Source organism: Sphaeramia orbicularis, chromosome 9 (genome assembly GCF_902148855.1).
Source record: "Sphaeramia orbicularis chromosome 9, fSphaOr1.1, whole genome shotgun sequence".
NCBI lineage: Eukaryota > Metazoa > Chordata > Actinopteri > Kurtiformes > Apogonidae > Sphaeramia > Sphaeramia orbicularis.
Genome location: NC_043965.1, coordinates 19,359,336 through 19,381,728, shown reverse-complemented (window position 1 = coordinate 19,381,728; position 22,393 = coordinate 19,359,336). Strand labels below are relative to the sequence as shown.

The 22,393-nt window shown below is 35.6% G+C and overlaps 2 protein-coding genes across 2 annotated transcripts; one reads left to right on the top strand and one right to left on the bottom strand.

Annotated features, from left to right (window-relative positions):
* The first annotated feature begins 1,488 nt into the window (after positions 1 to 1,488).
* On the top strand, positions 1,489 to 7,087 carry znf367 (zinc finger protein 367). Its single transcript, XM_030144332.1, has 5 exons — positions 1,489 to 2,040; positions 2,774 to 2,924; positions 3,053 to 3,172; positions 4,440 to 4,578; positions 4,731 to 7,087. Exons 1-5 carry the CDS (start codon positions 1,762 to 1,764, stop codon positions 4,987 to 4,989), a joined length of 948 nt encoding a protein of 315 aa, XP_030000192.1. The 5' UTR covers positions 1,489 to 1,761; the 3' UTR covers positions 4,990 to 7,087.
* On the bottom strand, positions 6,583 to 21,811 carry slc35d2 (solute carrier family 35 member D2). The gene is made up of 12 exons (XM_030144331.1): positions 21,548 to 21,811; positions 21,420 to 21,453; positions 16,738 to 16,824; positions 16,590 to 16,657; positions 15,018 to 15,089; positions 14,425 to 14,493; positions 14,230 to 14,332; positions 10,439 to 10,531; positions 10,284 to 10,351; positions 10,107 to 10,185; positions 8,755 to 8,837; positions 6,583 to 7,386 (listed from the first exon to the last, which is right to left on the bottom strand). Exons 1-12 carry the CDS (start codon positions 21,679 to 21,681, stop codon positions 7,287 to 7,289), a joined length of 990 nt encoding a protein of 329 aa, XP_030000191.1. The 5' UTR covers positions 21,682 to 21,811; the 3' UTR covers positions 6,583 to 7,286.
* Between the last annotated feature and the right edge of the window lie 582 nt (positions 21,812 to 22,393).

Below are 22,393 nucleotides of genomic sequence, written 5' to 3'. Positions count from 1 at the left end.
GAAACCATGGCAACACTTGTATGAAAACCTTTTTTCTCTACATAAGCAAGGCTAGACTTAGCTACCATGAACAAAATGTCACAGCAATAAAAAGACTGGGAAATGACAAAGTACAAAAAAACAAACAAACAACTGTATATGATATGCTTTTATTTTTTAAAGTTTGGCTGGCTCCATAAACCATCACATAACTTTGTTAGTTGGCTTTTATTTTGAAAGTCAAACTGGTCCTGAAACATTTGTCAACTTCCTAGAGGCTTTCATTTTAAAATCCAGGCACATCCGATGTGTACACTCAGGATCATGATAAGGGGGAGAAAAGTGATGAAGATTCTAAGGGCCCATGACTGCCAGGGGTCCTAGAAAATGGTAGAGCATTAGTCATATTTTTTTAATGAAAATGATTAACCTAACACCATAAAATGTTTGCTTCACAAGGTACTACTAAAAGTATTTGTTTCTTTGCATTAGTTTTTTGTTTTTAGCAGAAAGCCAAATAAAATTCAGCCAGCCTCTGCACCCCCTTAAAATATCAATATTTTAATACGAGAATCGATTCTACAACATAATGGAGGTATCGATATTTGAATGTTATTTCGCATGCTACTATTTGGTGGCCAAAAAATGTATGGAAGTGGAAAAATAAACCAAAATAATAAAAAAGAACGAACAACAATAGTAATCACTTAATTATTAGTCTACAAGTGATCATTTTACAGTATGATTTTTAAAATATTAGAATGTGTGTATAGTCTGATATACAAAAAAATCATCTGTGGGCTAGACTTGCAAAAGTATGTTTATAGCATGACAACAATTACAAAAAGGAAACAGTGTATAGGTTGTTATGGTCACATATAGTGAAAGACTGTAATGTTATGTTATTTCCCTTTTGAAGAAAAAAATCTATTACATTAGAAAGTCCCTCAGGTGGACGTTTCCTTTAAGATGAATGAGTGCTAATTATACAGCATGAGAGACCGTTTCTGATAACTTGTAGTTTCTATTTCTTTTTCTCTACACAGTACACCTTTTGTTCAAGCACTTCCGCCAGCAGATGATTACGTAACTTTGGCGCCTCTGTACCATAGTTCCCTTTCCCTTTAAACTGACCAAAATGCAATAATATAAACAGACTCCTCAGCGCGGGAAAGGGCCATCTGCTCGTCTGCAATGTAAAAATTAACCGCCCTTCACTCTTATTGGCTCCATCGCCCTCGAGCGTATGTTCATTGGCTCAATCTCGTGAGCGTGCCCCAGAGCGCGTCTATTGTTTAAATTTGATTGGTCAAAATGTTGGACCAATCACGCGCATATACCGCTGCGGGTACTTCGTGTCGGATTCGCAGGGTGGATCAGCTCCTCATTGTGATTGGTTACTTTTCACACGTGGTATTAGATCCATGCAGTTGATTGGCTGGTTAACTGCTCAGGCGCGATTTTGCAACGCGGGACAAGGCTCCCGTGGGCGCTCACAGATCAGTTCAGACGACCCGCTGCGAGAAGGGAACTTATCCTCATCTTCATATCTGACTTTAGCCTGTATTTTCCGGACACTTTACAGCGGAGGACGAATCTGAGGTCGTTTTCTATTTTCTCTTTGGAAATGAAGGACATATTCACCCCAGATTAAAACGGAGAAGTGAAGTTACTTACTTTTACCCGCTGATTTTTTTTTTTTTTTAAATAACCGTCAGAGGATAGTTTTTATAGGGTCTGGTTTGTTTTTACGACTAACAACCGGATTATAACGTCTAAACCATGGCCGATAACAAGCACCCACAGGTTATTTTTTGCAACGACTCGCCTAAAAGAGTTTTGGTGTCCGTTATCAAAACCACGCCGATCAAACCCAGAAAGGAGCAGGCTCTTACACCGACCAGCCCCGGCTTCAGCGACTTTATGGTCTACCCGTGGAAGTGGGGGGAGAACGCCCACAATGTGACCCTGAGCCCGGGCTCACTGAGCGGGGCTTCGTCTCCTACCGGGACCCAGACAGTCAGAGAGGCGGACACGGCTCCTTCACCTGACCAGATGAAGGTAAAAACACAAGAAGTATGGGATGACAGACATGCTAACAATGCACAGTAGCATTTAAGCTAGTTGGCAACACTAATACAACAGTTTGGAGAAGTAAAAACAACATGTCTGCCTACCAGGTGAAAAGTATAGTTATAAGTTATGTGTAAGACAGTCATATTTAATGTAAACTAGCTGAAAGTTTGTGTTTGAAGAGTATAAATGGAGTTAGTAACTATTAATGTGTTAAAATAAGGTTAGTGTGCTTAACATTATGAGTGTATTGATGTATAGTTTGATTAACAATATGGCCTGCATAGAGTCCTTTAAAGAAAAAAAAAAAAAACGCCCGCGCATTAGGGTGTGACATGTTGGATTTTAAACCCCAGTCACTTCCTGGTTCTGCAGCAGCTGCTCATTCATGACGTCTACATGCGCGCCAAAAATGTAACCGGATGGAATGAGTTATAATGAACAAAACGTGCTACACTATCCCACGTGCACGCATGAAAGGAAATTACAATGCACTGTGAAACAAAGAAACCACTCAGTAATCCAATAAAAAAAATACACCTGTGTATTAAAAAAGTTTTGACAACTACAGGTGGTTTTATGAAACTGATATAGAGGTTTAATTATATATGTATGCAAGCATTCTGGGAACATGGATTGGACAGAAATAAGCTTCAGTTCTGTCACTATAAAGCAGACAGCAGGTGTTACTATCACTGATTCCACAACTTTGTCCCCTTAGGATGGGATCCGAAGAGGCCGTCCACGAGCTGACACCGTTCGAGAGCTGATAAGTGAGGGGGAGACTTCATCCAGCCGTATTCGCTGCAACATCTGCAACAGGGTGTTCCCCCGAGAGAAGTCTCTGCAGGCTCACAAGAGGACGCACACAGGTGAGCAGCTGGCCTAATGCACATGAGCTGCTTGTTTGGGCTATTAAAAAGATTTTTCCTAATGTGTGAGTCATCAGCTGTTTAATAATTTGTAAAATGTTAAACAATGATAATTTGTTATTTCCTAGGAGAGAGGCCCTATATGTGTGACTATCCAAACTGTGGCAAGGCTTTTGTCCAGAGTGGACAGCTGAAGACACACCAGAGACTGCACACTGGGGAAAAACCCTTTGTCTGCTCAGAGAAAGGTGAGTGTGCTTTGAAATGCAAATTTATGCTGCTAACAGCAAGTGTCGGTTAAGTGTTGTTTATCTCGTAAACACAGTAACGTCTGTTGACTTTCACTTTTCCCTTTCTTGGGTGCTTTCCAGTGACATGGGTGACTCTTGACTGGAGTTTTACAGTTACATTGTAGTCTCTGGGAAGCACCTGATAAACCACTGCTAAACTAACTTTACCATCTGGCATGGTTTATAACAACATTAATCTTTGTTTCCTGTAAATACTGTTGTATTTACTGTTTTTTCTTTGGTCATTTCCAATTTCTTTACCTGTAGAGAGGAACTGTCTGTAAAGAGCAGTAGTAACTCCTGCACATAAGAGGTGATGTTATTGAGCAAGGCTGTTATAGAATTATCACTTTTTATGGCTCTACAAGGGCTGGGTGATATGACCCAGAAACATTATCATGATTTGAAAAGAAAAATCATATCAGAGATTGATGATTATCACAGTAAGTGTCAAATTTATTTAGAGGCTGATAAATTTATTTATTTATTTATTAAATAAAAGTTGAATAAGCTAGATTTTTGTTTTTAGTCCAGGGTTCCTGCAGGATCTTAAAAAGACTTGAATTTACAAATCTGGAATTTAAGTCTTTAAAATTTATTACATTTTATATAGTAGGTCTTAAGTTATGGTGCCATAAAGGTGTTTAAATGTGTCTGGGAAATGTCCAAACTGCAAAGATAAAAACGTTAGCCTACTCAGTTCCACCTGTTCCAACCCGACAATTTATAATGAAATTAGGAGCCAGTTATCGTTAACTTCGCAGCCCCTGGTGAGAAATGACTCGGAACGGTGGGAATGGAGGCATTGGAGTAAATAAAGACATTTTTCCTAAAGTCTTGGAGTCAAGAATTTTTGCCACTATGGCTGTGAAGTAGGCATTAAATTCTGTTCTAAGTAGTCTAAAAAGTCTTAAATTTAACTTGTAGAAACCTGTAAGAACCCTGTAGTCTTAAACCATTCTTTAAGGATAGAGATGACAAACTCTTTCCTAAATGTCAATATATACATGTTTTAATGACAAAGCATTGAAGCCTTTTTAAATGTAATGACATGAAATGTAAACAGTAGCCTTCAACCCAAAAACAAAGTTTGTGACATAATTATGCTATTTATAAGAATATGAAGTAGTTAGTGGTTATTATCATTGTGTTATTGCCTAATCCTACTTTACTGTTCATACCTTTTCACTAACCGGGTGCTGTTTGATTTCGCTTTTTTCTGTAGGATGTGGCAACCGATTCACACATGCCAATCGCCACTGCCCTAAGCATCCTTTTTCCCGTCTGAAGAGAGAGGAACCAAAGGAAGACCCGGGGAAGGCCCAGTCAGTTGACAACAAGGCTGTGGCAGAGTGGCTGGCAAAGTAAGCAAACACACACACACACACACACACAAGTGGACTGAGCAGAAAGGATGCAGTGACCTGTTTTACACGAGGTTCCATAGTTTCAGACAGCAACTATTGTGTGTATTGCCCAATTATTCACTGAATGTGCTCTTTCCTGTCTCCTGCAGGTATTGGCAAACCCGTGAGCAGCGCGCCCCCACAACAACCAAGGTGAAACAGCATGGCAAGGCCAGAGCCGAGGACCAGGAACAGCAAGATCCCATGGAATTCCTCCAGTCCGATGAAGAGAACGGAGAAGATGAAGAGATGGCAGATGAGGAGAAAGGGAACCAGGGTGGAGCAGCAAAACGCCGTCTCCAAGAGCAACGAGAGCGTCTTCACGGCGCGCTGGCGCTCATTGAGTTGGCCAACAACTTGTCCGCCTAAACACCGACCCACTACCTAATCCTGGACTCCCCGTACCCTGTCCCTTCGTGTCTCCATTCCCAACCTGCCTTCCTGCTATATGTGCTGTTGCTAGAGTCATAAATGCAGATTTGTGGCTAGTTTAGCTGATTGTATCAAGCTGTAAAATAGGGCTGAATGATATGCAAAAAAAAAAAAAAAAATCTTTATTTTGACAGGAATTAGGGAGAATTGTTAAAAAAAAAGACTTTGTAGCAGTCTGCACTAAACAACCAACCATGTGCTTCATTTCTAATGTCCAATTGTGACATTTGATCCAGAAAAAACTGCAGCTACATTTGGATATTGCACTTTGCCACCTTGCAATTCAATACTGTTATGGTAAGTTGTTCAGCCCTATTGTAAAAATCAGTCTGATGAGAAAGAGCTTCATTGGCCTGAGCTCAGTTTTCATACACAGCGTCATCCGTTCCCCCCCCCCAGCACCAGGAAGGCACAAGCTAAAGCACCTTATTCAGCTTCCATTTTATCCTTTTAGGCTGCTATAATTGTAGATTTGACTATATGAAGAATGTCTTTCTTTCTTCCGTCTTCTAAAGGCAAAGAAAGAATATCTTTTATGGTTTAAATTTTTGTTTGCACTTTGATGGTAACGAGTTTTTTAAGTATATTATGAGTGTAAGAGTGTGTGTGGATGGCTGATGTATATATGGATTAAGCTCAGATGGACAGATTGATACAGGGTGTGCTCAAACATAGGATATGGAAGTTGCATTCTGATTGTCAGGTGACCTCTGGTCATGCTCCTGGAAGCACAATTTTGCCACCACTGGTGACAGTAGTGGTGGCCGGAACGGACTGAGAAAGGTTCCAATAGTTCTCTCACCTCGCCAGTACAGTTCCTCCCAAAAGCTCTGAATATAGGTGGATTAAGGAGGACACAAGAAGAGTCTGTAGCTGGATGAGGTTGATATGTGATATGGTCATTCTAATATGGGATTGAGAGGTGACCATTGCAAGCCTAATCCAGAAGTCTGGTTAAGCACAAGCTTTCCCGTAAATCCAAACTCTAACAGCTTTTCCTCTTGTCGGTTTACTCAAAACTGCATCGACTTCTGGACTAAATTATTCATGTTTCACGGTGTTTGAAGGTGCAAAGTACCTTAACTGACATACCACAATTACAGTTTATTTAGAAAAAATACAAAACTCGCAGGCTGAAGGGTGTTTTCCCAACCAGACAGGATGATGGCGGTCATCTTTTATATTAAAAGGTGGCAGGTCTGCTATGGATGCAGTCATCTCATTTCAATGTTTTAATTATGAGATATTTATTTCACTATATTTTTCTTTTGGCTAACATTTTGTTTGGTCATTTAAGGGCAGAGATCTCATCAGTAAAAACCAAGTTTTAAAAAACGTATCAAATCTGGTCAGTATACAGTACATCAATCGAATTCTGTATCCTTTAGTTTAGGATCCAGCACTTACATCCTCTATTAAATCTTGGATTAAGCTTGCAATGCACTGAAGATTATTTTTGGCATATGTGTCCTGGGAAATGGCACCTGTTTGCATAAACTGTTGTGTGTAGTGCTGGATGTTTGATTTTGAATTTGTTTTTATAGCGACACTACATCCTTCAACACTGTATGACGCCTCTCATAACTGCCCTGTTTCTGCTCGCTCTAACAGTGATGTTTCAGTCTGTAGATTAACAAAACTGCCCATGTGAAGTTGATGTGAAACTGGAAGGCAAGTTAATTGTTGATTATCAAAACACCAAATGATTTATTGTACCCAATCATAGTATATTTTGAAGTATTTCTAACCCCTAGTTTCTTTTGTGGTTTGAGAAGATTATGGCATTTAATATATACACTTTGTGTTTGTTAGAGGATTGAGTGTGCACAATTTACCAAAAGCTTTTCAAGTTGATTTCTAGTTTGGATTTTTCCCCTTCTGCTAATATTTCCCAATGGTTTTCATTATTTGCGCATTTATAGATCAATCCTGCTTGCTTAGTAGGCATTTTGTTACACATTTTACAGATAAGTCTTCTCTGACAAGCTGTCCACACTGTTATGTAATTGGTCTTCAATAAACATTCACTGAACCTTAGCCACAACTGGTGTGCTCTTTTACCTTTAATTCTGCATAGCAACATGGAGTGAATGTATTCAGAAAAGCAATTTACTGATTGTAAATAAGTATAAAAGTTAAGAAGCAAGTTTGCTCCAATATGGAGAAAAACACTGCCACCAAGTGGCCAATGTGAGGACGCCCATTTAACCAGCTGGGTACTGTACAGCTGAGTCTTAAGTCACTTGAATCTTCAATTCTTTAGTTCCTTGTGTGGAATTTCCAGAAGGGTTGTCATTGAAAGTGAGATATGAGTACATCAGTCCACCAGACATACTGAAAACCAACACAGAAAAACAGGAAGTCATCAGGTGTATAAGAAGAAAAAATAAATTAAGGCAAAAGGTCGAAGTCCAAGTTGCAAGGCATGTTTAAGTTAGATAAGCAGATGGTGACGAGTTTAAAAGCTTTCATACAAGTTAACTATGAAAATAATTTTGTGTCTTTATTATGCAAGCAAAGGGAAAAACAGCAAACAAAAAATAGTTTTGAAACCAAAAAAAATCAAGATTTAAAAACAAAAATGAAGGTTTCAAAATTTTTAAGTTTAAAATTGATTTTGTTCTCATTTTCTTTCATTTCAAATCTGAAACTTCTGCTTGCAGGCCAAAATATTTCATCATTTTAAAAATTTTGTTTACAAGTCCAAATATTTTACACCTCTAAATCTTTTGCAATTCAAAAACTTTTGCTTGCACGTACAAGTGGTATTTAAAAATTTTGAAACCTTCATTTTTGTTTTCAAATCTTTATTTTTTTGTTTCAAAACTATATTTTTTGTTTGCCATTTTCCCCTTTGCTTGCATAATAAAGACACAAAATTATCTTCATAGTTAACATGTACACCTAGAACCATAAGAAAGCAGGAGTGGTAAGTGTGGAGGAAAACTCCAAGGTTTCAAAGACATCGTTAGAGTGGAGGGACTTCCTCCAGATCAGTTTAAAACACATTTGTCCTGCCCAATAAAAACATGAAAGGAGGAATTTTATTGAAGATGTGAGAACATAAGCATGAGTCCTGTGTCCAACAAACTTTTAACTTGTGAAACATAAATATAAATTATGGGTTTTAAAATCTGAATGAATGTTTTGCTCATTTTCTAACATTTAATGTATGTTGTAATAAATTATGGGTGAATTTTGTTATAGACCTCTCCTAGTCATCTTCAGTTTTCCTTTTAAACCTCTTGAACATGAGCAGAGATTCTATTTAAACAGCCCACATATCAAAATTAAGTTGAAATATATCATATTTTCAAGTACCATCTGCTGTTTGATTTCTATGTTTTCATTTACCCTGGATACCATGTCATCAGTTCATCACAGGGCTAACTTCTATATTTTCTTTTACCCAAATACAGGTAATTCCATAATAAAACCAATACAGAATAGTGTCTGTGGTGCAGAGGTTACAAACTGATGGACCAGAATGCAGGATATTTACCATGTGACACTCAAAATGTCCCATAGGAAGAAACCTAAACCTCAGGTTATTATTGTTGTTACACCTCAGTTTAATTCAGAATTAGGAATTTAATAGTCACTGTCACATAATTAGTGGAGATTTTGGGGTTTCAAGAGAATTCATGAGTCACTCACAAATTGTTAGATGACAAAAACATACCAAAAAAATGTCACTCTTACCAAATACTGAGACCTATGAAGTTTGTCCAAGAAAACAGGTAGTCTCCACCCACAAAGATACCAATGTAGGCTACTGCGACATTCTGAGGAGAAAAACAACAGTGGATTTTATGTGATGATGACCTTGTCAGCAGGAAGAGAAGGGAATTTTATCACATCTAAGGAGATAGATTCAGGACAGTGTTTTCTTGACACTGTAAAACAACAGTAAATCCTAGTTTTATGTCATGAAAACACTGTTAAAGCGGGAAAACATCCTGACATGTACAAGTAGAAACACTCACTGATGACTCATATCATTTCAGATACTGGTGCTGTTTTCCTTTTTGACACATTCATGTTATCAATAATTTCTGTGGTTTCAAACTATGATATATCAAATATATTTGAGGGCTTTAACAGGGTTTCTGCAGGTATCAGCAAATCTAATTGAATGCTTTTTAATGCCACTTTAAACAAATTTAATGCCCATGTCCAACTGCGGACACAGTTTTATTCATAGTTTTATATATACATACGGTTTACAGTCAACAGGCTTGAACCAGGTTCTAAATAGTTCCTCCAATCACTTCTGCTAAAACTTGCATTTTCTCATTTTTCTGACATTTGCTAATATTCCCTCCGCTCTTTCGCCACAGCATGAGCACACTCACAGCACGATGCATTCCAAGCATCCGGTGTTGTGACTTTGTGCATCGGCCATACACTGCAAAAATCTAAATCTTACTAAGTGATTTGATGAGATTTTTTTGCTTAATTCAAGATTTTTTTTGGCTTGAATTAAGCCAAAAAAAATCCTGCCAATGGAACAAGTAAAAATTATCTTGGTAAGATTTCTTGAAATAAGATATTCAAGGCCTATTGTCTAAAAACAACCTCTTTTCCTCACTTACAAGTTACTGTTTAGGTGATTATATCTTATTTTAAGCGTGATGAGATATTTTGACTTGAAATGAGAAAAATACACTTGGAAAGATTTTGATTTTTGCAGTGTAAACAACAGCCAATTAAAGAATTCCGCCTGTCAATCATCACATTATACTTCTGATCAAACTATTAAATGTTTATATAATCAAAATAAATTGTGAATAATAATGCTTTTTTCCATCAAGTGTATTTAATTTTTTAATGCCTCTGGACATTGAATTTAATGCTTTTTATTGCCATTTAAGGCCTTAATTTTCATAAAATCTGTTTTAATGACTTTATGATTGGATATGATATATGATTTAATGCTCTTTAATGACCCGAAGAAACCCTGTTTAAACATTAAACAGCTGCATTAAACAACAAATGCATACGTAAGCAGTACCTTTTCATCTATGAGTAGTTTTCTTATCAGCGTTTCTTACCTTTACTGCTCCTACCACTGTTGTAGTAAGTGCTGAGTTATAATGGCTGCACAGGACAATGGAATACATCAGCACAAACCTGAACAAAACAAACACAAAGTTAAAGATGAATGACTGTTCTTATACTTCTACAGATACAGTAGGCGTATGATTGTAACTGAAACTACTGCGACGTACCCCATGAAGCAGGATAAGAGGAAACAGAATATGAACGTAGTTTGGACCCAGGACTCGAACGCGACTGCCTGATGATCGAAACATACAAGCAGGTCAAGAAGGAAAGGAATATGCATGAAGTTCTGCGCAAATTCAACCACAAAGAAAAGGATCACCTTGTGTAGGTCTCCTGTAAATGCACTCGCCAAAAATGTGGGGATGACAATGATCAGAGCGTTATAAAATAAGACGCCGTATTTTCCCAAACCCTGTGCAGACAAAAGGGGAGATATTATGACGACAAACACAGATTTTGCGTTATATCCTTGTGATGATTTGGTATAATCGTGTAGTCCTGGTGTGGTTGAATAAGTCAACTTCTTTAAAATACATAAAAATGCTATGATATATTTATTAATTTTTTCATTTCCAGAAGTGCTTATTCAAGTACTTTATGTATATGAAGTGCAGTTTTTACATACTAGTACTGTACTAAAGGATTTCCATTTAATTCCATTATATACTCCATTGCATTTCAGATGGAGATATTTTTTAACCCATAAAGACCCAAACATTCACCGCTGACTGAAACCATCTACTGATCTAAACTGTTGATCCACTAATTCTATCAATACATGTAAATAATTGTTGTAAAATACAGTTTGCTAACTTTTCATGGTTATCAGATATGACCTATTTAGACGTTCTGAGGCTCCATAGTTACCATGGAAACACTGTCATCTTCTACAACATTGATTCACCAATAAAACCCATGGAGTTGGATCAATGACAGTGGATGGACATAGTGGGTTTATATTCAGTTAATGATAGATTTGACTGAAAAAGGTCACTTTTTCTCCAGTTTTTTTCTGTTTTCATACAATAACCTTTGAGTTTAATCTGAGCTTTTCTGAACATCTACATGATCAGTGAATTAAATAAAGGAAAATAGATGATTTTCACTGGAAAAAAATTAAAAGACAGAGGATAACATCATAATAAATGGTGATAAATCACTCAGAAAAGGTTAAACAGAGAAGAAAATTCATTTGGAAACTCACAAAAGTCACACTGGGTCTTTATGGGTTAAACCAGTGCATATATTTGACATTTTCTTATATTTTTTCACAAGCGTATGTACTTGTATGCAGTAATATACTACTAATCCTACCTGTAGTAACAAATTAAGACTCAAAAAGATTAAAAGAGACTCCACAGTTCATATAGCATTAAATTGCATGCATGCTATTAATAAAAAACAGTAATATAATGTTCTACAATTATATGACAACTTGAAAAGAGGATACTAGAGCTGTGTGATATGGTCAAAAATGTTATGATAAACATTTTCATGTCAATAAGTGTCAATAACCATCACAATAAGTGTCATCGTTATCATTAAATGTCCTTATTAAATCAGATTATTGGTCCTGAGTGACCATGGAAGACATCAGACAATTATTTATAGCTTTATATATAAAAGATGAAACACAATGAAAACAAGAGAACAACATAAATGACGCAAATAGATGAATACACTGGAAAACATGCAACAATATGAGAATAACAATGTAAAAGAAACAATGAGAGGAAAGTGACTTAAACCACAAAACAAGACGAAAACATCTTAAAAGATGTAACAAGAGTGTGTGTAGAGTCGTGAAATGCGTGATTTCTTAAGTTAGGACTTGTGTTTTATTTGACAATGTGTCGTGATAAAGAAAATGAGCGTAATTTAAGAATATATGATTATAATATAAATGATCATTATTTTATTGTTCAGCCTGAATGAATTCTTTAAATCACAGGACTTTTTGCATCTCAGCCTATGTTAAACAGATGATGTTTCATTTTGTCTCAGTGATCAGTTTATCTCAGACACTGAATCTAAAGATACAACTGAAAAGATAGAAAAAATTGAGAGTTTTTGGCAGTTTATAGTAAATTTAGAGAAAATCTGCTGTTACCATGTGTCACCGTATGTATTAGACTTAAACTTTATTCGTCCCAGAAAGGAGATTTGTTTCCACTTGACTGTGCATAGAATTGTCACACAAACACACACATTGACATCAAATACAAAAGAAAAACACACAGAAGAGGCAGACGTATCACAAATACACTTAGTTGTGGCGGACATGGTGACAAATATGGTGACAGATATGAGGAGGAGAATGTCAGTGGGGTCTGTTGTTTAAAGTGTCTATGGCTACAGGGATTAAACTCCTTCCCAAGCGAGCTCTTCTGAAGGATAATGTCTGGTATCTACAGCCTGAGGGTAGTGGGATGACATATCGACTGAGTGGGTGTGTACTCTCCTTTTCTATTCAGACTGCAAAGCGTCTTATGGATCTGTTGTTGAGTTCAGTGAGGTTGGGTGTGGGAAGACTGATGATTTAATATATAAAACAAACAAATCGAGAACTATGCAAATGTATTTTATAAGCACACTGAGTCTCATGTTAATGTGTTTTCATATTAAACTAGTGGTACCAGGCACAACCAACCCCACCCCTCATACATATTGTAGCTTATTTTGGCATTAATCCAGTTGATGTCATCATGTCTTTGCATGTGGTGATGTCAGCATATCAGTTGCATCTATACATGTGCCAAGTTTGAAGTAAATTGAAAGATTAATGTTTTTATAGACATTTGCAATTTCTGCCATTATATGTAAATGGGAGAAGAAAAAGATTGAAAAAATTCATACAAAATTGAAACTTTGATCTACGTTTCCCAAAATGTAATCACATCTATTCCAGGTCACTGGCAATCTATAAAGTCAATTTGGTATGAATTCAACCAATAGTTTTGCTGCTACAGACATGTGATATTTTGCCCATTATAAGTAGAAGGGGGGGTTAAAAATTCATTAAAAATTTTGAGTTTGACCTACTTTTCCAAAATGTAATGAAATCTATTCTGGGTCACTGGCAATATATAAACTAAATTTGGTATGAATTCACCCAAGAGTTTTGCTGCTAGAAGCATTTGAAATTTCACCCATTATTAGTAAATGGGGGAAAAAAAAAAGATTTTAAAAATTCATACAAAATTTAAACGTTGACCTACTTTTTCCAAAATGTAATGAGATCTATTCTGGTTCACTGGCAATATATAAACCAAATTTGGTATGAATTCAACCAATAGTTTTGCAGCTACAGACATGTGAAATTTTGCCCATTATAAGTAGATAGGGGGGCGGGGTTAAAAATTCATTAAAAATTTTAACTTTGACCTACTTTTCCCAAAATGTAACATCTATTCTGGGTCGCTGGCAATATATAAACCAAATTTGGTATGAATTCACCCAAGAGTTTTGCTGCTACATGCATTTGAAATTTCACCCATTATGAGGAAATGGGGAAAAAAAAGATCTTAAAAATTCATACAAAATTTAAACATTGATCTACTTTTCCCAAAATGTAACCAGATCTATTCTGGTTCACTGGCAATATATACACCAAATTTGGTATGAATTCAACCAATAGTTTTGCAGCTACAGACATGTGAAATTTTGCCCATTATAAGTAGATAGGGGGGCGGGGTTAAAAATTCATTAAAAATTTTAACTTTGACCTACTTTTCCCAAAATGTAAAAACATCTATTCTTGGTCACTGGCAATATATAAACCAAATTTGGTATGAATTCACCCAAGAGTTTTGCTGCTACATGCATTTGAAATTTCACCCATTATAAGTAAATGGGGAAAAAAAAGATTTTAAAAATTCATACAAAATTTAAACATTGACCTACTTTTCCCAAAATGTAATCAGATCTATTCTCAATCACTGCCAATATATAAACCAAATTTGATATGAATTCAAGCAATAGTTTTGCTGCTAGAGTGTTAACAAACAAACAAAGAAACAAACCAACCGAACCAAAAACTACCCCTTGCCTCCCCTTCGCAGGGCGGGGTAATAAAACAGTAAACTACTATTAATTGTGTTTGTGTGCTACCTCTGTGCACAGTTTCTTCTTTGTGTATACGCTACTGGCTGCAGTAAAGACATCATTGAGCAGGATGAGCGTGTAACCCTCCAAATCGAAGGCCAGATCAGAACTAGACGACAGGGAAACGTACAGATGGTTTAATGTTTACTGTGAGGACAAGTTTCTTCCAAATACATCAGGTGTCTCTAGAAAAACCCTTACCTTGCAGCCACCATGGCACCCAGGACTATGGTCACAATGCTGTACACCAGACGCTTTGGAAACGTTTTCCTGAAACAAAAACCCCAAAATTAAACCACAACACATTATAAGTTAAAAGTCTTAAAGGTTCCTCTTCTATATAAGTATATCTTATAGTAACTCCTATCTCGTACATTATCTAAGTTTTATATGAAAGAGAATACATCCAGATAAATAAATAGAGGAAAAAAATGCAAGAGGGGGAATAGTGGGAATGTAAATATGACTGTATGAATTTAAAAAAATGACAATAAATTAATAAGATGTCAGATGAAAATACAATATATAAATAAATAAAAAAAAGAGATAAAGGAAATGTAAATAGAAAACAATGCAGAAATAAATGCAAGGATAAAAATTAAAGAAAGAAAAATATAAATAAGGACAAAATAAATAAATAAATGGTACGAAAATTAATTTATCAAGCCATTTTTATATTTCTGTGTATATTTTTCACTATGGCAAGTTCGGTCCTCCATAAATAAATTCTAAAAAGGCTTTATTACAACAATATCTCTACTGTTCTGAAGTTGTAAAATTAAAATTACACTTACCTCAGTATATAGATTTCTAAAATCATTGTCATCAGTATTGTGAACTTCCTTAACACTGTGAACATGGGCAAGCTGGAAAAGACACAATGTTTTGTCGTTTTAATTTCACTCAAACATTTAATCGTTCAAACTGTTGTGAACATTCTGTACTAGATTTGTGAAATGTTCTGCTGTTTGTTATTTGTCCTGTTCTGATCATAAAGATGAGTCATGACCGTCTTATCGCTCATTTTCATCTGTTTGTGTCTTTCACATGGTTTTTGTTTAGTATCTTTTACACCGTTTTCATCTTGTTTCGTCTTTTACATCATTATCAACTTGTTGCATCTTCTATGTATTCTTCATGTTGTTCTGTCTTTTATATAATTTTTGCTTTGTCTTGTCTTTTTGTTGCGTCTACTGTATATTGTTTCATTATTGTGCAGTTGTTGTCTTACTGCATTTTTTAATTGTTTTTATCTTGTGGCATTTGAATCCCGTTTGGTCATTTACATCATTTTTATCTTGTTTTATCATTTTCATGTTCATCATCAATTTTCATGTCATCTTTTAGCTCAGTTCAGTTTAGTTTTATCTATCTCATTGTATTCATCTTGTTTCATTTTTTACATCATTTTTGTTTGGTTTGGCAGAGAAGAATTGTACAAATATTTTTCAGTTTAAGAGCTTGTATAAGGAGATAATAGATAAGCTTTCTAGAAGCATATAATGAAATAATTTTACTTATAGATTTTGGATTTGTTTTATTTTCATTGACTATCATGTAAACTGTTTTGTAATAGCTGTAACTTCATGCCCCGCCCCCTCCAGGTTATTGGCTGTGCTGCTCTGTCCCATTCAACCAACAAATGAACATTTTAGGTAATCGGCTCAAAGTTTAGACATATTTTCAGCATGGACTACAACTGCTGCTGCTGACAAACAGTTACGGCGTATTCTGAGAAATGTTCGTCGGAAGTCTTGACCTTATATGTGCAAATGTTGTGACGTAACTAGTTATAGACGTAACAACTTTTAACTTTTCATAAAAGTCCATCTAGGGACCGATGCTGCAAATTAGCTTTTGCTATAAGCACTATGATGCATGCATGGGATTGCTGTATTACAGTTGGTATGTTGGTCTATGTCTTTTGTATCTGTCCCTATCAAATAAACCAAATAAATAAATTAATTAATTAAGTAGGAATTAAAATGGGTTGTAGAAATTCGCTTGATTTTTGCCAAAATGAATATAAAGATAGCTTTGCAGCACCTGGAGGGTTCAAATTCAAACTTTTTGAACTATTAGGGTCCAAATACACAAATAAATGTACCAAAAACTAATAGAGTGAGTTTAGCAAAATATGACCCCTTTAATGCTCCTTCACAGATGGATGTGGGTCATGTGACTTCTCAGCACAGCACAGTTAGACAGAGATCTTACTGGGCTTGAGACCATACAGTTTTTCTACCATGTGACTTTTTTGTTTCATTAAAAGTTCTGAACCGGATTATATCTCCTGTCATTCGCATTAGAAGCTCATACATTTTTTTTTTTTTTTAACAAATGGAGGGAAGACCATTAGAGTTTACCTGAGTTTTTTGGTGCTTGCCAGTCCTGTTAAATGGTTCCCCACATACAGCAAGGGAAGAGGAAAAATCTGACCAGAAAGTAAATATGTCAACACTTACATGAAGACAAACAATAGAGACTACATTTTTAGCGATGACACATGCTTACTTTTAAGAGAACACCTCTGTCACAGTCTTGGAACTGGATAGTTTTGCTCACTTTGGCGATGTAAAGGACAACAATAGTGGTGATCATCTGGAAGGACAACAATGTAACACACAGGTGTCAAACATGAGGCCCGCGGGCCAAAACCAGCCCACCGAAGGTTCCAAACCGACCCTTGGGATGAATTTGTAAATAAAATAAAAGCATAATAACCCATAAAGAATGACTCCAAATATTCCTCTTGGTTTAATATGAATAAAAATTTAGATTATGCCTATAAATAATGACAACTTTTCATTTTTTCAATGTTTTAGTGCAAAAAATAACATTAAATTGTGAAACTATTTACATTTACAAACTATCATTTAACAATAAAATGTAAATAACCTGAACAAATATGAACAACCTGAAATGTCTAAAGAAAATTGAGTGCAGTGTTAACAATATTCTGCCTGTTACTAAATGTTTTGCGCCTTTGTAGATCTGACCCCTAATGCACATGCATAAATGAGAAGTTTAGGCATAATAGTGTGAAAATTGCATGAAATTTCCTTTTTTTTCAGGTTATTAATGTCTTTTTTGTCTGGATAGTTTGTAAATGTAAATATTTTTATAATTTAATGTTATTTTTTGCACTAAAACAAAGAAAAGTTTGGAGCTGTCATTAGTTAGGGCTTCTGTTTTACTGGTCGAGCTCAGTTGAGATCAAAACTGAACTTGGATGAGTTGTAATGTATTTTCAGGGGCCACGTAGCTACAGCTCAGTTTGATCTCAAGTGGGCTGGACCAGTAATAGAACACCCTATAAATAATGATAACTCCAAATTTTGTCATTGTTTTAGTGCAACCCCCCCCCCCCCCCCCCCAAAAAAAAAACCCCATTACATTAGGAAAATGCTTACATTTACAAACTATCCTTTCACAAATAAATTTGAATTATCTGAATATCCTGAAATTCCTTAAGAAAAATAAGTGCAGTTTTAGTAATATTATGCCTCAGCTGATCAACTATACAACAATAGACCTTTTCCACACTTGCTTAATTCAAGATTTTTTGTTTTGCCTAACCTCCTAAGACCCAGGAAATGTCAGCAAAGTACAAGCTTTTTGTGTTTTTTATTAAATAAGTGCCTATATTGGAGACATCATGATGCAACAGTTTTTTCAGATGTAGTATTTAAAATTTTTATGGAATGTCCTTTGTGGTGGACAGTTTTCTTTTCTTTTCTTTTTTGTTTTTTTTTTGTATAAAGTTGTGAAACGCTTGTCCACAAATGTGGACAGAAAACCCATAGCTGGATCTTAGGAGGCTAATTCAAGCAAAAAATCTGCCAATGGAACAAGTGAAAAGGATCTTGGTAAGATTTCTTGAAATAAGATTTTCAAGATCTATTGTCTAAAAATAGGACCAATGGCCCTGTAGCTTACCAGCCAAATTAAACGCTTTGGGAAATGTGATGACATTTATTATCACCCAGTTATGTGTATTTATTATATTACAGAAATAGCCCATGTTTTGGTCATATTCCAATCCGATCTGTAAAAACTTCAAATTCCGACTTGATATCATTGATATTTACTGATTTATTGGATTGATCCACTTCCTATCTCTTATAATGGGAAAATTTTTCAAAGTCGCACCAAATCCAGAATCAGCTCCGGATGGAAATAACTGCAAAACCTTGTGTTGACATCATCATACGGAAGCTGTATACCAAGTTTGAAGTCAATCAGAACTGTAGTTTCAGAGAAAAAGACAACTGAAATTTTTTCCCCATAAGAGCCCATGTTAAATTTTCCGTAAGTTCCCGGATCCAGAAGTAGATCCTGATCAGCATGTGGACATTATGTTTTGGTCATCTCCCCATCAGGGCTGGACTGTAGAAATTTACACTTGATATAATTTATATTTACTGAGTTATTGCGTCAATCACTTCCTATCGCTTATACTAGGGAAATTTTTCAAAGTGGCACCAAATCCAGAATCAGATCTGGATCCAAATAATTTCAGTAACCTTTGTTGACATCATCATAAAGAAGCTGTATACCAAGTTTGAAGTCAATTGGAATTGTAGTTTCGGAGAAGAGGACGATTGAAATTTTTGTAACGGATGACGGACGACAACGACAACGGACACCACATGACGACAATAGCTTACAGCCTGTCAGCCGGTAAGCTAATAATAAGTTCTTAATATCTCACTGACAACTTGGTAAGATTTTACAAAACATCTATCTACATGCATAATACTGTTAAAATTTTGGACATTCTGAGTTTGGAGCTAAAATGAGTTTGACACCTTGAACTGTTCATATCTTCACTGTAATTTTTGTACTTGGCAACTTCATCCCAGGGGCCAGGTTGAAACCTTTGGCAGTCCAGTTTTGGCCCGTGGTCCTTCCCCAGAGTTTTCACACAATTTATCAGTAAATACATGTTTCTGTGTGTCAAAAATGAAGCGTGTGGTGTCCAGCTAAGTGGACATTTTTGCAACTTCATGAAAAATAGGTTAATAAGATCTTTTTTTTTTTTTTTCATTATTATTTTTAAAAAAAAATTTTTTCTTTTTCAATTATTTTTATTTTATTTATTTATTTGTTTTTTTTGTTTGTTTGGTTTTTTTTTTTTCAGAAGAAAATTTTCAATTGCATTGTTTTTTTTTCATGCCTAAAGAAAAATAAAAACACTCAGGAAAAAATTTTGATTAAGGTTCTCATAATTCGTGCATGAAAGGGTTAATCTGGCTGCAACTGAGAAAATTAGTCAGTGTAACCTAAAATGCTGAGTTGAATGGTTGGATAGTGGGGTTGATTTTACAACAGATTTAACCCTCCGGTACCCCGTCCAGCAAGGCCCTTACTAAGCACCAAGTGTGCCATTTTGGCACACTTGTGGAATAATGTCAAAAAAAATTTCATACAGTTTATTTTTAATTCTTTTACACTTTTTTTTCTATTTCATCAACTTGAGCCATAAATAAAAATACCAAATCCTCAATAATTCTCACATTTTTTTAACCCTTTAAATGCCGTGTTTGTATTGTAAACAAACCTTTTTTTTTTTGGATGCAAAAAAAACACAAAAAATATATTTTTTCAATATACTGCATAAAAAGTGGATCACATATTATTTGATTTTTGCAGCCTGGCATATGTCAGTGATTAACTCCAACACTGGTTAATTAGCATTATTATTTTTGGCGCTAGGTCAAATGTTCATAAATACTAGTATCTGTCAAAAGTGTGCAAAAAAGGCACAACTATAAATCAACTATTAAATATTTTTCTGCTCTAATTTGATTTTATTTTTGTAAATCAAAGTCAGCCCTAATCATACATATCAAATGGAAGAAATAGTACGTTTTAGGCACACCTGGGAGACAGATGCTAGTCTTGTAATTTTCTTTTATTTACAATGTGCACATTTTTACGGAAGCGTATTGCATTCACAAAAAAAAAATAATTTCGGCACTGTTTTTCTGAATTAATGAGATAATTATCTCATAATTACGAGAAAAAATAAGTTTAAAAAAAAAAAAATCGGCGCTGTTTTTCTGAGTTTATGAGAAACTGTTTCCTGAAAAAAAAAAAAAAAGCTCTGTTTTTCTGAGTTTATGAGATACTGTTTTCCGAAAAAAAAAAAGCTCTGTTTTTATGAGTTTACGAGATACTGTTTTCCGAAAAAAAAAGCTCTGTTTTTATGAGTTTACGAGATACTGTTTTCCGAAAAAAAAAAAAAAAAAGCTGTTTTTATGAGTTTACGAGATACTGTTTTCCGAAAAAAAAAAAGCTCTGTTTTTATGAGTTTACGAGATACTGTTTTCCGAAAAAAAAAAAAAAAGCTCCGTACATTTTAGTTGGTGGCCAGAATTTTAAAGATCATGCACAAATGAACAACTTTTGAATTCTAAAATTCCAGTATCAACATTTCCTGAAATTTTTATCCAAATTAAAGGCACAGTAGGCCAAAAAGTAAGGGCACCCCCATTTTTTATATAAATTGAGATAAAATCCGCCTTCTGGATCAGATCCGGATCAGCCTTTGAAATGTGATAGAGGACCCCATTGTCAATTCCTGAGTTAAATTTCATGAGTTTTGGTCAATAATTAAGCGAGATATTGGGAAACGAAAATTTTGGCCCCATTTACCACAATGTTAACGAAAATTTCAAAGTGATCCAGAATCCAGGATTTCTTCCGGATCACCCCCAAAAGTTAATCATTTCTTCCTTATCCCATTTCCAACAAACCCTGAAAATTTCATCAAAATCTGTCCATAACTTTTTGAGTTATGTTGCACACTAACGGACAGACAAACAAACAGACAGACAAACAAACCCTGGCAAAAACATAACCTCCTTGGCGGAGGTAAAAATAATATGAAGTTTTTTAACACAAAGTGCCAAGTGTGCCTAAAAGGTGCACCTGGATACCGGAGGGTTAAAGTAAAAAATAACTTGTCTTTTAGTGTTTTCTACTTAATAGTTTAAGTTCAATACTTTTAGCATTAAAGTTGAATCTACTTAAACCAACTGATTAGTCGATCATTACTCAAATCATTTAAGTGCAATCACTTGCCCCACATTTTTGGAGTAAACTCTACTTATCCAGGCTTACAGTATGTAGAAGTAAAAGTGTGTGTTTGGATTTAAATGCCAAAGGGCTAAAAGTGAAAGTAAACTCACCTGACCGAGCCCTAGACACATGGAAGAAGGAAACCTGCAAAGCCAACAGGTCCCACATTATAATCTGACACTCAGAACGTGCGTATTTTTGCCCTTCTAATAAAGTTGCGTCAGTGTGCGTCACCCACCTGAAAGTCGTCAACACGGTTTTATTCACCACCGTGATCAGGAAAGAGCTGCCGGCGTAAAACACCGCGGAGAGGAACTTGACCAACCCGGAAGGCTGAACAGACTCCTGCAAATATTTATTATTCTCAGACATTTCAGTCCAATAGAAAAACACCGACGGGCTTCAAAGTGCGGCTTTGCAAATGGAGGGGTCTAATTCCTGGTTCGTCTGGGGACACTCTGATGTTTCCTGTCAAATCCAGAATGGACAAGGGGCGGTCCAGTCCTCATCCTCCACACTAAACGGAGCCTGAACGCCTCCTTCTGCTCAAACAAACATACTTATTCTACATGCAAAACACCGGATCCCACTACACCAAACGTGGGTCTTAGACAGGGGTGTCAAACATGCGGTCCGGGGGCCAAATCCGGGCCGCCAAAGGTTCCAGTCCGGCCCGCGGGGTGAATTTATAAAGCGCAAAAATTACACTTAAGATATTAACAATCAAGGATGTCGAAGTCGTTTGAGTTGAGGTTCCACATACAGAACAATGTGATCTCAACTAAAATAATAACATAATAACCTATAAATATTGGCTCCAAATGTTCTTAGTTTAACCCTTTCATGCATGAATTATGAGAACCTTAATCAAGATTTTTTTTTTTTTCCTGAGTGTTTTTATTCCTCTTTAGACATGAAAAAAAAAAACAATGTGATTGATTTTTTTTTATTTTTTTTTTTTTAATCAACCTGTTTTTCATGGAGTTACAAAAATGTCCACTCAGCTACACCATGAATTTTATTCTTGAAGCAAAGGAACATGTATTTAAAACCCAATATCATAAAGTGATATGAAAACAGTGAA

Bases quoted from the DNA above. Each gene is read 5' to 3' on its own strand.
- slc35d2 (XM_030144331.1), bottom strand. From the start codon at position 21,681: ATGTCTGAGAATAATAAATATTTGCAGGAGTCTGTTCAGCCTTCCGGG. The intron at 14,494-15,017 runs GTAAGTGTAATT...TTTTTGTTTCAG, and splicing joins TTAGAAATCTATATACTGAG to GAAAACGTTTCCAAAGCGTC. The intron at 10,186-10,283 runs GTACGTCGCAGT...TGTTTTGTTCAG, and splicing joins CTCTTATCCTGCTTCATGGG to GTTTGTGCTGATGTATTCCA.
- znf367 (XM_030144332.1), top strand. From the start codon at position 1,762: ATGGCCGATAACAAGCACCCACAGGTTATTTTTTGCAACGACTCGCCT. The intron at 2,041-2,773 runs GTAAAAACACAA...TTGTCCCCTTAG, and splicing joins CTTCACCTGACCAGATGAAG to GATGGGATCCGAAGAGGCCG. The intron at 4,579-4,730 runs GTAAGCAAACAC...TGTCTCCTGCAG, and splicing joins GTGGCAGAGTGGCTGGCAAA to GTATTGGCAAACCCGTGAGC.